Genomic DNA, 17,986 nt, shown 5'->3' on the forward strand with positions numbered 1-17,986 from the left:
AAGTCGTTGTCACAATTGTTGGATATGACTTTAAACCATAACCAAGCATGCATCAATATAGCTCTTGTCTCAAAGTAGGTGTACTGTCACCACCTGTCACATCACACCGTGACTTATTTTGATTTTTTTTGGTGTTTTCCTGTGTGTAGTGTTTTAGTTCTTGTCTTGCGCTCCTATTTCGGTGGCTTTTTCTCTTTTTTTGGTATTTTCCTGTAGCAGTTTCATATCTTCCTTTGAGCGATATTTCCCTGCATCTACTTTGTTTTAGCAATCAAGAATATTTCAGTTGTTTTTATCCTTCTTTGTGGGGACATCGTTGATTGTCATGTCATGTTCGGATGTACTTTGTGAACGCCGTCTCTGCTCCGCAGTAAGTCTTTGCTGTCGTCCAGCATTCTGTTTTTGTTTACTGTGTAGCCAGTTCAGTTGTAGTTGTGTTCTGCATAGCCTTCCCTAAGCTGCGATGCCTTTTCTTAAGGGCACTCACCTTTTGTTTATTTTTGGTTTAAGCATTAGACACCTTTTTACCTGCACACTGCCACACTTTCCGACAACTACAAAGCAATTAGCTACCGGCTGCCACCTACTGATATGGAAGAGTATTACACGGTTACTCTGCCGAGCTCGAGACAGCACCGACACTCAACAACAACACGTCATTTGCAGACTATAATTACTGGTTTGCAAAAAGTATTTTTAACCCAAATAGGTGAAATTAGATAATCTCCCACGGCACACCAGACTGTATCTCACGGCACACTAGTGTGCCGCGCGCGGCACAGTGGTTGAAAAACACTGTGGTAGACGATCACCTCCTGCTTCAATAAAGCTTACATGGAAATTTCCTATTTAAAAAGCATCTCAATCACCTTTTGTTCTCTTCGTTGTCGGTGAAAAGTCGCCTTTTCAAACACCGGGGTTAGATTTGTTGAAGCAGCTTCGGTTGGATAGGGTTTTCATTTGAAAGGCTGAAGAAGAGAAAAGTGGCAAGTCAATGGAAAGCCAAACGTGTAACATATCAAGCTTTAAATTGCTCTTAATTATTCCCTTCCAAGGCGACGGCCACGTATCGTCTAGCATCAATTTTCATATGACAAGCACAATCGGGGCGAACGCCACAGCTAAAGAAAACGAAATGTCAGTGCGAGAGAAGGAATACAAAGAAAAAAAAAGGTACTTTAGAGCTCAAAAGTGGCAGCTGTTCTCGCTAAAGTGATTTATCACGCCGCAGTTGCCGTCGCGAGTTCTTTTTCGGGTTCATCACGCTGTGATAACTGACTGAACTGTGTCATCCTCGCATGTCCCCCACGCCTGGGGACCGCAGCTAGAAGAAGGAAACTTCCATCTCTCCTGTTTAAAAGGAACCTTCCAAAATGACCACCTGTGTCGTGCATGACGTCACTGTTACGCAACATGTTGGACTCGTTTTCTCCCACACACAAACATCCCCTCCGGCTGCACGGCAAGGCGGGTGGGGGAATCGCTGTGCGCGGCGCGTGCGGCTACGGCGGATTTAGCGACGAGCACGTTTAGGGGTTCCTCAAATCTCCATGCCAGGAACTTTAGACGTCTTCATCCGACTGAGAGGGAGGGATGGGATTTCATCGGCGCGCTGAGAAACTTCAAGAAGAAACGGCAGAAAACGTTGGGAAACGACAAACCAAAAACACGTCTGCAGCTACCAAGAGATTTGACAAGATATTTAATGTTTGAACTGAGAAACGAAATATCATAAATATATATAATATACAAATATATATTATTTACAAATATATAAATGAAATATAATTAGCGTTTACAGGGTATATGAGTGCACGGCACACTCACTAGCTGTATAGACACTGCACTGATACTGTGTTGGTGTTTCATTAGTCGGTCATCTACTACCTGCAAATAAAATAATTAGCAAATGTACAAAACCCAAAACCGGGGAAGTTGGCACGTTGTGTAATTCGTCAATAAAAACTGAATTTGATGCTTTGCAAATCCTTTTCAACTTATATTCAATTGAATAGATTGCAAAGACAAGATACTTAATGTTTGATTTGAGAAACGTAATTTTGTTTTGCAAATAAACACTAACTTAAAATTTCATGGCAGCAACACATTTTTACCACTGTGTTACATGGCCTTTCCTTTTAACAACACTCAGTAAGCGTTTGGGAACTGAGGAGACACATTTTTGAAGCTTTTCAGGTGGAATTATTTCCCATTCTTGCTTGATGTACAGCTTCAACAGTCCGGGGTCTCCGTTGTGGTATTTTAGGCTTCATAACGCACCACACATTTTCAATGGGAGACAGGTCTGGACTACAGGCAGGCCAGTCTAGTACCCGCACTCTTTTACTACACGGCCACGCTGTTGTAACACGTGGCTTGGCATTGTCTTGCTGAAATAAGCAGGGGCGTCATCCAAGCAACATATGTTGCTCCAAAACCTGTATGTACCTTTCAGCATTAATGGTGCCTTCACAGATGTGTAAGTTACCCATGTCTTGGGCACTAATACACCCCCATACCATCACACATGCTGGCTTTTCAACTTTGCGCCTATAACAATCCGGATGGTTCTTTTCCTCTTTGTTCCGTAGGACACGACGTCCACAGTTTCCAAAAACAATTTGAAATGTGGACTCGTCAGACCACAGAACACTTTTTCCACTACCAACCAAAAACATGTCTGCAGCTACCAAGAGATATGCTTTGTGGAGGTACTCCATATGTCCTCCGTGACGCCTTAATACAGTTTTTTGGGCTTTAAATAAAGAGCACTGGCCTTAAGCAGGGCATAGGAAAAAAGGGAAAAAAAAACAAGAATCCCAGTGGAGCTCTTTGTGTAATTATTTGCACTTGAATAGGGTGCAATGGTGACATGTAAATGGAACGCGGAATATTCAGAGGTGTGCACTTTGAATGAGTGAATATACACAAGGAAAAAACACAGGTTTGAGGAGAAGCCAGGCTAACTGCTAAGCTAGCTTGAATGTGAAGTGGTGAATAGGTGTTTGAAATAGAACTGGCACTGTCTTACAGCACAGAGTAACTAGATAATAAAAATAAATTAGCATACATACATACATATATATATACACACACAGTAGAGGCCAAAAGTTTGGACACACCTTCTCATTCAATGCATTTTCTTTATTTTCATGACTATTTACATTGTAGATTGTCACTGAAGGCATCAAAACTATGAATGAACACATGTGGAGTTATGTACTTAACAAAAAAAGGTGAAACACCTGAAAACATGTTTTATATTCTAGTTTCTTCAAAATAGCCACCTTTTGCTCCTATTACTTTTTCGCACACTCTTGGCATTCTCTCGATGAGCTTCAAGAGGTAGTCACCTGTAATGGTTTTCACTTCACAGGTGTGCTTGAAGCTCATCCAGAGAATGCCAAGAGTGTGCAAAGCAGTAATCAGAGCAACGGGTGACTATTTTGAAGAAACTAGAATATGAATTTTTTTCCCAGTTATTTCACCTTCTTTTGTTAAGTACATAACTCCATATGTGTTCATTCATAGTTGTGATGCCTTCAGTGACAATCTACAATGTAAATAGTCATGAAAATAAAGAAAAGACATTGAATGAGGAGAAGGTGTGTCCAAACTTTTGGCCTGTACTGTGTATATATATATACACACATACAGGCATACATGCTGTGTGTATATATACATACAGTATATGCATACATACATACTGTGTATGTATAAATGTAAAGGTTATATATATATATATATATATACATACAGTATATACTGTTTATATATACTGTGTGTGTGTGTGTGTGTGTGTGTGTGAGTGTGTGTGTGTGTGTGTGTGTGTGTGTGTGTGTGTGTGTGTGTGTGTGTGTGTGTGTGTGTGTGTGTGGGTGGAATCGGTATCATGCAGTATCTTGCTTACTATAATGAATACCCTGACTACGTCATTTTGATTAACAAAAAAAAGCACAAAGTTTTGTTTTGACGGTTAAAGTATTTAATATATTGTGCGCCTGGGATAATATTGCTGATCAATTTGAATTCATTATGATTTATGTAGTTTATTTAATATTATTTGTCCGTATAAGATGGATCGAGTCGGCCAAAAAATATTTCTTTTTACAAAGTTATGCAGAGGTGTACTTACAATTTTACAGACTGATTATACCATTTGTTGTCATGGTGGGAAGTGTGGAGAGAAATGTTTTCTTTATTCCTCGCCGGGGCGTAACAGAATATAATTCACAAGCACTGATCCAAAAACTGGAAATGACCGTTTATGTACATATTATTAATCATTTAACATAATAATAATATACAATATAATAAATAAAAATGCATAAATAATTGACTTATAACCCAATTGTACATGCTGAACCACATTCAAAGATGGGGAGCATTTTATTATTTTCGAAACGTACAGTAGTAATGTCGATTGTTGACACTGATACTTGTGTGCATTGTTAAAAAATAAATTATTTTATATAGGGATGTCCGATAATATCGGCCTGCCGATATTATCGGCCGATAAATGCGTTAAAATGTAATATCGGAAATTATCGGTATCGGTTTTTTTATTATCTGTATTGGTTTTTTAAAAAAAATGTTTTAATATTTTTATTAAATCAACATAAAAAACACAAGATACACTTACAATTAGTGCACCAACCCAAAAAACCTCCCTCCCCCCATTTCTTTCTGTTATCAATATTCTGGTTCCTACATTATATATCAATATATATCAATACAGTCTGCAAGGGATACAGTCCGTAAGCACACATGATTGTGCGTGCTGCTGGTCCACTAATAGTACTAACCTTTAACAGTTAATTTGACTCATTTTCATTAATTACTAGTTTCTATGGAACTGTTTTTATATTGTTTTACTTTCTTTTTTATTCAAGAAAATGTTTTTAATTTAGTTATCTTAGTTTATTTTATTTTTTAAAAAGTACCTTATCTTCACCATACATGGTTGTCCAAATTAGGCATAATAATGTGTTAATTCCACGACTGCATATATCGGTTGATATCGGTATCGGTTGATATCGGTATCGGTAATTAAAGAGTTGGACAATATCGGAATATCGGATATCGGCAAAAAAGCCATTATCGGACATCCCTAATTTTATATTATTTCATATATTTGACAATTGTTCATTTACACAAAATCTAAGCGGTTTTTACATTTTGTTCCATGACTGCACTGAAAAGGTACCAAACCATGACGCCAACACGGGGTCAGCAACCCGCAGAGCTTTTTCAAAAATGTATGAAAAAAGGGGAAAAAAGCCCTTCCTAATTTTTAGAAATCCCACTGTTGATATTAAACGTCGTTTTGTCCTTCTAATTTTGGCGGTTCCTTAACTCACCGTAGTTGGTTTACATGTTAAAGTTAAAGTGCCAATGATTGTCACACACACACACTAGGTGTGGCGAAATTATTCTCTGCATTTGACCCATCACCCTTGATCACCCCCTGGGAAGTGAGGGGAGCAGTGAGCAGCAGCGGTGGCCGCGCCCGGGAATCATTTTTGGTGATTTAACCCCCAAATCCAACCCTTGGACTATATATAGTATGTATGTATGTATGTACAGTATATATGTATAGGTGTGTATGTAGTCTTTGGTATGACTCGGCCGGGGTTTGAACTCACAATCCAACTTTCTCCGACGCTGCCACAGAAAGACGTGTTTTATTTCACTCCTTATTTGCCTCATTTTGTCCACCAAACTTTTTATGCTGTGCGTGAATGCACACAAGGTGAGCTTTGTTGATGTTATTGACTTATGTGGAGTGCTAATCAGACATATTTGCCCTGATGATGGAAAGGCATTGATAAGTCCATGGAATGACATCCTGTTCTCGTCTGTCGTCTGACTCTTGAAGCTGATTGGCCGCTTTTTTTCTTCTGAATACCGTTCGAACAGCAGGAAGCGCCTCCACTGCGTGACAGCCGTTCGCCTCAGTTTGCTCATTTTCCTGGCAGAATCGGAGAAGATTGTGTTTTGTCCGAGGTCATTTTTTAGATTCCAATTCGTTCTCTCTCGATTTGTCTCAGCTCTTTTGGAGAAACATCTGCCTTTCTTTCAAGCCGTACGCACGGGCAGGATGTGCGAGCGATAATGGCGTTCATGACAATGCTCTTTACAACCCCACTTGCTCTCCCTTGCAGCCCCCAAAGGAGCCGAGATGGGGGAGGGTTTAAAAAAAAAAAGCAAGAAAAAAAAAAGCGCACTGACTGCCTGGAGTGCCTGACTGGAAGCATACAAACTTGTGTGTTTGTCTTTGTGCCCGTAGGCTTTTATGCCGAGGCAAATTGCTGCAGGCTACATTATTCGCAGGAAACGACGTTAATTACCAAGAGAGAAGCGAGCGAATCTTGTGAATTTCTCCTAAAAAAACAGACATTTTAACTGAAAATGGATTTTTCAATTGGGCAAATGAGGAGCGTTAGGTAGAAAAAAATGTACATGTTAATTCAAAGAAATAAATAAGAGATAAAGACAGCTGCACAGAACCAGGATGCTTGTAACGGGCTGTAAATATTGAGCTATGGCGCATTTTGACCAATAGAAAAGATATGAGGAATCATGTGGTGCTGTTTGTGACGGTTTACCTGACACACGAAACGTGACTAATTGCGGGTTTGCACTATCCACTTTAGCTGCAAGACAGCAGGAGAGTGTTCATTATCTTTAAATGTGTTTTGGGGAAATTCCAACATTGACCCCAGCGTCAGTTGCTATGCAGATTGTCGCTTTCCATCATTTTTCAGCAGACTGCATTGCAAAATGATTAACCCCATCCCTCTTCCTCTCACGCGAGATCCACTTAGAAATGGGGCCATACACAACAATAAATTTGATTTAAAAAATTAATTTTTTAAAAATTTTTAACAGAAACTTGGCGAGCTGTACTCCAGTACTTTTGTAGATCTGGCGCAGCTGCGTCCGCATGTTGTTCGCCATTGATCCTACTAGTGTTGTCCCGATACCAATATTTTGGTACCGGTACCAAAATTATTTTGATACTTTTCAGTAGAGATGTCCGATAAATGCTTTAAAATGTAATATCGGAAATTATCGGTATCGTTTTTTTTATTATCGGTATCTGTTTTTTTTTCTTTTTTATTAAATCAACATAAAAAACACAAGATACACTTACAATTAGTGCACCAACCCAAAAAACCTCCCTCCCCCATTTACACTCATTCACACAAAAAGGTTGTTTCTTTCTGTTATTAATATTCTGGTTCCTACATTATATATCAATATATATCAATACAGTCTGCAAGGGATACAGTCCGTAAGCACACATGATTGTGCGTGCTGCTGGTCCACTAATAGTACTAACCTTTAACAGTTAATTTTACTCTTTCATTAATTACTAGTTTGTATGTAACTGTTTTTATATTGTTTTACTTTCTTTTTTATTCAAAAATGTTTTTTTTAATTTATTTATCTTATTTTATTTTATTAATTTTAAAAAAAAGGACCTTATCTTCACCATACCTGGTTGTCCAAATTAGACATAATAATGTGTTAATTCCACGACTGTATATATTGGTATCGGTTGATATCGGTATCGGTTGATATCGATTGATATCGATATCGGTAATTAAAGAGTTGGACAATATCGGAATATCAGATATCGGCAAAAAGCCATTATCGGACATCCCTACTTTTCAGTACTTTTCTAAATAAAGGGGACCTTTATTTTAATAAAAAATCTTAGGGTACATTAAACATATGTTTCTTATTGCAAGTTTGTCCTTAAATAAAATAGTGAACATACAAGACAACTTGTCTTTTAGTAGTAAGTAAACAAACAAAGGCTCCTAATTTAGCTGCTGACATATGCAGTAACATATTGTGTCATTTATCATCCTGTTATTTGGTCAACATTATTAAGGACAAGTGGTAGAAAATGAATTATTAATCTACTTGTTCACTTACTGTTAATATCTGCTTACTTTCTCTTTTAACATGTTCTATCTACACTTCTGTTAAAATGTAATAATCACTTATTCTTCTGTTGTTTGATACTTTACATTAGTTTTGGATGACACCACAAATTTGGGCATCAATCCGATACCAAGTAGTTACAGGATCATACATTGGTCATATTCAAAGTCCTCATGTGTCCAGGGACATATTTCCTGACTTTATAAACATTATATAATTTTTTTTTTAAAAACGAAAGAAGATGTGATGTCAAAAAATATTGATGTAATTATAGTAGTATTGACTAGATACACTCCTGTACTTGGTATCATTACAGTGGACTTTAGGTGTAGATCCACCAATGGCGTTTGTTTACACTTTTCAGAGGCGGTATAGTACCGAAAATGATTAATTAGTATCGCGGTACTATACTAATATCGGTATACCGTACAACCCTAGATCCTACCCACCCCCCAAACTTGACAAAAAGTAAAAAAGTCGGACATTTGCCTCAAGCTTCCATCCTTTCCTCGACATGTCTCCATTTGTTGTCGGTTCAGGCCCGCGGGTTCCTCTTTGAGTCACATGATTAGGAACCTAGTCCATGAGGTGACACCTCACAGCACTGGTATCAGTTCCTATTGGCAGTTTAGCGCTACTTTACCCCCATCCCCTGTCAAACTGGTCCTATGTAGTACTTTTCAGGCTCACCTTACCCACGGACTAAGACCTGACCACCACAAACAGGGTCGGGTTAAATCAAAGACCCAGCTTTATCGCGGGGGTTTTCCCGAAATCAACCTGCTATTGTAGCTCCAATAAATGGCATTTTATTGTGATTACATTTTTTGGGAGGCCTTCTGATTGGATCCCACTTGGCGGTACAAAACCCCCCAGCTGCATACCCCGAGTCTGCTTGATTGCCGCCAGTGCAGCTCCAATCAGAGTCGATGCAAATGTCTTTTCAAACTGCGGAAAAAACATTTAATTGTTTTCCTGTGAAATGACATGCTCCAGTATCCATGCTGATTAGGAAGGTGAAATATCATTTGCGTTTACAGGGTATATGAGTGTACGGCACACTCACTAGCTGTATAGACACTGCACTGATACGGTGTTGGTGTTTCATAATGGTCGGTCATCTACTACATGCAAATAAAATAATTAGCAAATGTACAAAACCCAAAACCAGTGAAGTTGGCACGTTGTGTAATTCGTAAATAAAAACTGAATACAATGATTTGCAAATATTTTTCAACTTATATTCAATTGAATAAACTGCAAAGACAAGATATTTAATGTTTGAACTGAGAAATGTAATTTTGATTTGCAAATAATCATTAACTTAGAATTTAATGTCAGCAACACGTTGCAAAAAAGTTGGCACAGGGGCATTTTTACCACTGTGTTACATGGCCTTTCCTTTTAACAACACTCTGTAAAGATTTGGGAACTGAGAAGACCAATTTTTGAAGGATTTCAGGTGGAATTATTTGCCATTCTTGCTTGATGTACAGCTTAAGTTGTTCAACAGTCCGGGGTCTCCGTTGTGCTATTTTAGGCTTCATATTGCACCACACATTTTCAATGGGAGACAGGTCTGGACTACAGGCAGGCCAGTCTAGTACCCGCACTCTTTTACTACGTGGCCACGCTGTTGTAACATGTGGCTTGGCATTGTCTTGCTGAAATAAGCAGGGGCGTCATCCAAGCAACATATGTTGCTCCAAAACCTGTATGTACCTTTCAGCATTAATGGAGCCTTCACAGATGTGTACGTTACCCATGTCTTGAGCACTAATACACCCCCATACCATCACAGATGCTGGCTTTCGAACTTAGCGCCTATAACAATCCGGATGGTTCTTTTCCTCTTTGGTCCGGAGGACACGACGTCCACAGTTTCCAAAAACAATTTGAAATGTGGACTCGTCAGACCACAGAACACTTTTCCACTTTGCATCAGTCCATCTTAGATGAGCTCGGGCCCAGCGAAGCCGGTGGCGTTTCTGGGTGTTGTTGATAAATGGCTTTCGCTTTGCACAGTAGAGTTTTAACTTGCACTTTCAGATGTAGCGACAAACTGTAGCTACTGACAGTGGTTTTCCGAAGTGTTCCTGAGCCCATGTGGTGATATCCTTTACACACAGATGTTAGTTTTTGATGCAGTACCGCCTGAGAGATCCAAGGTTACGGGCATTCAATGTTACGTGCAGTGATTTCTCCAGATTTTCTGAACCTTGCAATAGCTGGTTGAGAAATGTTGTTCCTAAACTGTTGGACAATTTGCTCACGCAATTGCTCACAAAGTGGTGACCCTCGCCCCATCCTTGTTTGTGAATGACTGAGCATTTCATGGAAGCTGATTTTATACCCAATCATGGCACCCACCTGTTCCCAATTAGCCTGTTAACCTGTGGGATGTGTTCCAAATAAGTGTTTGATGAGCATTCCTCAACTTTCTCAGTCTTTTTTGCCACTTGTGCCAGCTTTTTTGAAACACGTTACAGGCATCAAATTCCAAATGAGCTAATATTTGCAAAAAATAAAGTTTTCCAGTTCGAACGTTAAGTATCTTGTCTTTGCAGTCTATTCCATCCATCACTTATTGAAATCAATCATCTTCAAAAGCAGCTTTCCATCAACTCAACACGTTTTAATCCACCCTGTCAAGTATTCCAACAATGTTTGGAAATGCTTCCCCCTTGAAGATAAGGCAGACTGCCGACGCGAGCTCATATTCACCCCAGCGTACAGCGTCATTACGTATTAATGAGTCGGTGCCAGATGACGGACTCACAAGAGCGGGAGGAACCCGAGCGACGACACCGGAACCTGTCTGCTGCCTCTTTGTGTGATATCTGATCGCCTCGCTTCATCTCCCCCTGCCACTGAGAACAACAACAACAACTAATTACAAGGAACTGATAAGAGTTGTGAGCATGCTCATTTGCATAGGAATTATAGTCTGGATATACGGCAAAAATACTGCATTTGCAAAGTATGATGTCATTTTCTGGAGTGGAGTCTTCCAAATCTGGAAAAGGTTCAACAAGTTCAACATTTTCTTTTTTTTTTATTTAGAAGTAATAAATATGCATATTTGCGAAGAATAGTAAGATATATTGTGAGGGAGTGTGTGAGGTCATTTTTTTTGGAACATGTTCAAAAATCTTGAGCACACTATTGCTAAAATTTTCATCACATCCCACACCCCGCATTGTAAATAATGTAAATAATTCAATGTATATACTCTGATGATTATCTTGTGTGATGACTGTATTATGCTGATAGTATATATTTGTATCATGAATTAATTTATGTCAAGGGTGTCCAAAGTGCGGCCCGGGGGCCATTTGTGGCCCGCAGCTAATTGTTTACCGGCCCGCCACACATTCTGGAAATGCTACTGCAAAAATAAAAAAAAACATAAAAAAATGTGAAATGAGGTGAAATCTAACTAGAAAAAGTTGCAATGTTGACACAAAGCTGCCATGCAGGCTGTTTTTTTTCTTTTGTCTATCTTTATCTATTTTTTTTTCCGCCATTGCTAAAAAAAAAAAAAAAAAAAAATACAAATCAATGTTATAATGAATTATTGACCTATTCAGGGCTCAATTATTTAAAATATTTAACTTTAAAATGATTTATGTGGAAAATATTGCATATATTGTGTGGTTGCCATATACAAATATCAATGTTTTCTTTGACAAAAGAGCATAAAACAAACAAAATAATAGTTCAAACGTAAAATCGACAGATATATCTGAAGTTGATCTCGTAACTTAAGTGTTGAAAGTAAAAACAACTAATAAAAATGTATCACTTTATGAGTGGGGCACCTTTTGGATCCCAAATATATTTAATGGGATTTTATTTATCTTTTCATTGTGGTTACTCAAAAATAATAATAAATTAAAATCAATGGTGTCCTGCATTATTGATCTTTTTAAAGCTCTAATTACTTCACATCAAACATTGCTTTCTGAATGTTTTTGGCAGTGGGGGAAATACTGCATATTTCAGTTTTATCATACAAAACAAAGTTGTCTTTGACAGGAAAGGCTTTATTTTTTTAACTTAATATCAACCTGAAGTTGATATACTGTAGAGATTTACTGTAAGCGTTAAATACATTAAAAAAATAATAATTTAACTTTTTTTTAACACATTTTAACATTTTAATAATTGAGACCCTTTATGGTCCCCGGGAGCCCTAAAGGTAAAAATAAATAAATACAAAAAATCCATATATTTTTGAAAATGAAAAATATCAAATTGGCCTTTTTAATTTTCCCGTGTGCGGCCCTCAGTGGTAAAAGTTTGGACAGCCCTGATTTAAGTGGACCCCGACTTAAACAAGTTGAAAAACTTATTTGGGTGTTACCATTTAGTGGTCAATTGTACGGAGTATGTACTGTACTGTGCATTCTACTAATAAAAGTTTCAATCAATCAATTAAAAACACACTGATGGCGGGAGCTAACCACGACCCATCAGGAGCAAGGGTGCAGTGTCTTGCTTAAGGACACAACGGATGTGACGAGGTTGGTAGAAGGTGGGGATCGAACCAGGAACCCTCTCACGCCTAGGGTTGGGTATCGAGTATCGAGTATCGATTGGAACCGGGACTAACTTTCAAAAGTTTAAATTTCGATTCCTATTTTCGATACCAGTCCGCCGACCGGAAAAAAATATGTCAGCCGAACCGGAAGAAGAAGCCGCTGAACACCAACGAAGAAGCGCCCACCGCCGGAAGTGTTAGCATAGCCGAGCGAGTCAGTCAAGCTCGAGGATGGATAGCGGGCGTCGGCGGTCGAAAGTGTGGCTTTACTTTACAAAAAAAAATGAAATAACCGCGAAATAACAGAGCTCCATGTCCATCAAGAAACGAGTGGAGAGAGAGCTGCAGATGTACCAGGACGTTCCACCGATACTTATGTCTGACGACCCTGCTGCATGGTGGTGGAACCAACAAAAGACTTATCCTTTGCTGTCATATCTCGCTTTCTCCTATTTATGCGTTCAAACTTCTTCCACATCCAGCGAACGTGTATTTTCCACAGCAGGAGACACTATCTGTCCAGAACGCTCACGCATCCTGCCTGAGAAGGCGGATATGGTCATTTTCCTAAACAAAAACGGTCTCTGATTTTATACTGTACCTGCTGCTAATCTGGACTGGGTTTTGCAAGTTGTTTCTTATTGTTTATTTGCTTTTCTGCACCAGGTTAGCCCATCAGTGGGAGCACGGTAACATTTTTAAGTACCTGCAGCATCATACACTTGTGTGTGTAAATGTGTTTTCATGAGGTTTCCTGCAGCATCATACACTTATGTGTAAATGTGTTTTCATGAGGTTTCCTGCAGCATCATACACTTGTGTGTGTAAATGTGTTTTCATGAGGTTTCCTGCAGCATCATACACTTATGTGTAAAGGTGTTTTCATGAGGTTTCCTGCAGCATCATACACTTATGTGTAAATGTGTTTTCATGAGGTTTCCTGCAGCATCATACACTTATGTGTAAATGTGTTTTCATGAGGTTTCCTGCAGTATCATACACTTATGTGTAAATGTGTTTTCATGATGTTTCCTGCAGCATCATACACTTATGTGTAAATGTGTTTTCATGATGTTTCCTGCAGCATCATACACTTGTGTGTGTAAATGTGTTTTCATGAGGTTTCCTGCAGCATCCTACACTTATGTGTAAATGTGTTTTCATGAGGTTTTCAAAAATAAAGCTCCCTTGAGGAAAGTGTACCCCTGGGAAAATGTATTCATAATTTATAATATTTATATTCAAGTTCATAGATTTTATATTTATATTCTAGTTGAAAACAGCCCTGTGAGGAATTTATAGTAAAGTTCATAAAAAGTTAATAGAATTAAAATTTGATGGAGAATGTCAGACTATTTCATTCAGAAAGACTGTAGGTTAGCTAGCTCATTTAAAATATCCTAAACTTTTTTTTTACCCTGCCTCTTAAAAGAATCGGAACCGAGAATCGCCAGGAATCGGAACAAAGAATCGGAATCGGAATCGTTCGAATTCAAACGATACCCAACCCTACTCACGCCACGCCGTCCCCCCAAATAACGATCCTGTCTCGTTTTCTCCTTGACTGAAAGTTATCTCGACACATCCAACAAAGTTATGTTTTGTGTTTTCCAGGCGGCGATCCCACCGAGGGCTTCCACTGCCAAGACGAGTGCCGCATCCTCGGACACTCGGACCGCTGCTGGATGCCGCGCGTCCCCATCCCGGCGCGCGTCAAGTCGCCCGAGCACGCCCGCAACGTCATCGCCCTGTCCATCGAGGCCACCACGGTGGACGCCCCCCACTACGAGGACGGCACGGCGAAAAGGACTTTTGCCACCTTCGGCAAGGACGGCCACGAGGACGCGGAGCGGGGCGACGCCAAGGGGAAGCGGACTCAGGAGCCGCAGGTGTGCAGCCCCAAGGCCAACGGCGGGGCGGTGCGCGAGGCCGGGAACGGGCGGGAGGCGGCCAGCCCCGTCACCTCCCCCGTGCACCTGAAGAGCCCGGCGGCCAAGCCCTCGTCCGCCTACAACACGCTGAAATGCCGCGACGCCGAGCGCATCGCCAACCACAGCCTGCTCCGGCAGCCGGAGGGGAAGGACAGTGAGCCGTCCGTGCGGGAGATCAACACGCTTCTCCACGACTGCCGCGACAAGGAGTCCCCCGGCAGCAAGCGCTTGAAGGACATCGTGCTCTAGCCCGCTTCCGCCACCCCCTTCCACGCAAACTCACCTATAAATAAATATATATATCCTGCAATAGCCGTGAGGAGCGTGAGACCAGACCAGACATTGGCAGTCTGCAACGTCCAGGAGTGTGCTGCAGCTGGTTGTGTGCTCATGCCAAGGTAGTGGATGTGGCTTTGTCGTAGTCGCCGTACTTCCCCCGAACCCCGTTTCCGCCTTTGATTTCTCCCCGTTTTCCCGCCAACCGGACAGGCAAGGTTAGCGTCGACTGCACGGACGTTGGCTCTCGGAGCTCGCCGGCCCTGACGCCAAAGCAGGACAAGGCGTGGACCACGCCCGCGTACAGATATGCCTTTTTCCCCCCTCCCCACGACTTTTCTATCACCGTTAAATATTGGCCTTCTTTGGTTTTTGCAGTCCCCCGCTGCCAAAATCGGCGTTCCTTTTTTGTATAGTGAGCTCTGTCGACGTGAGGAAAAAAAAAAGACGCGGATCAGGGAAAAGCTCTCCGAGATCCGAAAAACGGACGGACCTGGCCGGACCGCGCCACGTCTTGATTGTAGCCTCCGGTCTCGTACCTACTTTTGGACTACGGGGCTAGGTTTAGAAGGGGATCGTCACTCTCGTCTTGCTCTGTGGAACTCTTTATCATTTTTATTAACCTGTTGTAACGTGACAATCCCTTTAAATGTTTGCTTTTAACAAATTGAAAAGATAATAAACATAAACATTGGTGTTCGACTGAAGCTACGGTAGCGTTTGTTACACAAACACAAAATTGAAAAAAATGCCAAAATATATTTTATAAATAATTTAAAAAATGTATAATGAGAATATTTAATGATGTGTAGTTATTCTATGAGTAAGTTATACTTGAAATTAACTTGCTTTTTTGTTCTTTGCTTTTATATTGAACCTCTTTTGTTTTGAAAATGAACTGTTTTTGGGTTTTTTTTTTTAGTTTACTGTGTTACTTCCCCCCCCTGGAAACTGTTGACTTGTTGTAAAGAGTTTCTCATTGGTCAGTTCTTGTGCCATCAAGTTTCTGTGTGGGCTACTAGAAAATGTAAAAAAAAAAAAAATGTAAAAAAAAAAAAAAAAAAAAAAAAAAATTATATTTCCGCACCAATTAATGTGTCAGTTCAATGAGCTTAGAGTGAGATGGCAAAAGAAACCAAAAAATGAATAAAAGATCGCACATCTTGAATATGGGGTTCCACCAGGCGCCTTACTTAGCCCCAGACAAGTTTAGGAAAAACTTTTAATTTCTAAACCTTCCACCTTCTTTTTTTTTTTTTTTTTTTTTTTTTTTTGTGCCATGCGGTTCCATCTGTGTTGAGTTTGATATATACAGTTTTGATCATAGTGATATAAACACGACTGCCCGCCCACCCCTTTCAAAAGCGGCGCAGCAGGCGAGGAAAAAACGGTGTCATTCTGGAACGAGGCCTGCAGCACATGTGTGTTTATGTTGCTTTGCGGTAAATGATGTACAACGTGGAACATGTGACTGGAAGTAAACAGACTGCACACATACAAAAAAACAAACAAACAAACAAACAAACAAAAAAAAATAGATCTTGTAGCTGAATGTTTTGCTGGTCTCACCCTTGGCTTCTGGCAAAATGAACATCGGAATAATCACTGAATGTATACAGCAGCTTATAATTAAACTATTAAATGTGCTCTGCTTGGTTTCTGGTCTTTTCTGCACACACACACACACACACACACACACCAAGTCCAAAGGAAGAAAAAGTCCAGTGTGCTCATTAGGAGACAATGTCTGCGCTTCAAGCCACTGAGTGGGCATTTTCCCTCGGCAACGCTGCGCTTTACATCAAGGAAGCTGCTGGTGGGAGGAGCCGGAGAGTCGAATTCTGTGGCGTCGTTACTGGAACGCTTCATGAACCCAAACTTTGCGAGAAGCAACACATTGCCAGATAAACCTGAGAGCTCACCCAAGGCCAATTTAACCAGTACTTAAAGGGGGACTGCACTTCTTTTTTTTTTTTTTGGAATGTTGCCTATCGTTCACAATCATTGTGAGAGATGAGAAGACCCACGTCTTTTTTTTTTTTTTAGGATTTTAAAGATGATTTAAAAAAAAAAAACGCTTGGAAGATGAGGCGCCTAGGAGTCACTGCTGTAGCCTTCAAAGCCTCTAAAAAAACTTCAAAACCCTCCGTCAACATTTTTTATACACACTGCAAGTATATATATATAATGTAGTAACAGACACCTTCATAACAATATTTAATATGTACAATATACACACTGCAAGTATATATATATATAATGTAGTAACAGACACCTTCATAACAATATGTAATATGTACAATATACACACTGCAAGTATTTTTATATAATGTAGTAACAGACACCTTCATAACAATATGTAATATGTTTTATATACACACTGCAAGTATATATATATATATATAATGTAGTAACAGACACCTTCATAACAATATGTAATATGTACAATATACACACTGCAAGTATATATATACAATGTAGTAACAGACACCTTCATAACAATATGTAATATGTTTTATATACACACTGCAAGTATATATAAATAATGTAGTAACAGACACCTTCATAACAATATGTAATATGTACAATATACACACTGCAAGTATATATATATAATGTAGTAACAGACACCTTCATAACAATATGTAATATGTACAATATACACACTGCAAGTATATATATATAATGTAGTAACAGACACCTTCATAACAATATGTAATATGTACAATATACACACTGCAAGTTTATATATATAATGTAGTAACAGACACATTCATAACAATATGTAATATGTACAATATACACACTGCAAGTATATATATAATGTAGTAACAGACACCTTCATAACAATATGTAATATGTACAATATACACACTGCAAGTATATATATATAATGTAGTAACAGACACCTTCATAACAATATGTAATATGTACAATATACACACTGCAAGTATATATATAATGTAGTAACAGACACCTTCATAACAATATGTAATATGTTTTATATACACACTGCAAGTATATATATAATGTAGTAACAGATACCTTCATAACAATATGTAATATGTACAATATACACACTGCAAGTATATATGTATAATGTAGTAACAGACACCTTCATAACAATATGTAATATGTACAATATACACACTGCAAGTATATATATAATGTAGTAACAGACACCTTCATAACAATATGTAATATGTACAATATACACACTGCAAGTATATATATATATATAATGTAGTAACAGACACATTCATAACAATATGTAATATGT

The 17,986-nt window shown here is 39.1% G+C and overlaps 1 protein-coding gene and 1 long non-coding RNA gene across 6 annotated transcripts in view; one reads left to right on the top strand and one right to left on the bottom strand.

The window, feature by feature from the left end:
- The window catches only part of pcdh19 (protocadherin 19), a 181,466-nt gene extending 165,060 nt beyond the window's left edge, over positions 1–16,406 (top strand). For 3 of the 5 annotated variants that reach the window (XM_062040088.1, XM_062040089.1, XM_062040092.1), the window contains exon 5: positions 14,114–16,405. In XM_062040088.1, the coding sequence (XP_061896072.1) occupies positions 14,114–14,679 (566 nt within the window). In that variant the 3' untranslated portion in view covers positions 14,680–16,405. Of the gene's footprint in view, positions 1–14,113 lie in introns of all 5 variants that reach the window. The other 2 variants (XM_062040090.1, XM_062040091.1) reach the window with 1 other exon arrangement.
- LOC133645214 (uncharacterized) overlaps positions 870–17,986 on the bottom strand; it is a 60,581-nt gene continuing 43,464 nt past the window's right edge. The window contains exon 3 of the long non-coding RNA XR_009824927.1: positions 870–968. This is a non-coding gene — a long non-coding RNA (uncharacterized LOC133645214). The remainder of the gene's footprint in view (positions 969–17,986) is intronic.

The sequence above is a fragment of the Entelurus aequoreus genome, linkage group LG28 (genome assembly GCF_033978785.1).
Source record: "Entelurus aequoreus isolate RoL-2023_Sb linkage group LG28, RoL_Eaeq_v1.1, whole genome shotgun sequence".
Classification (NCBI taxonomy): Eukaryota; Metazoa; Chordata; class Actinopteri; order Syngnathiformes; family Syngnathidae; genus Entelurus; species Entelurus aequoreus.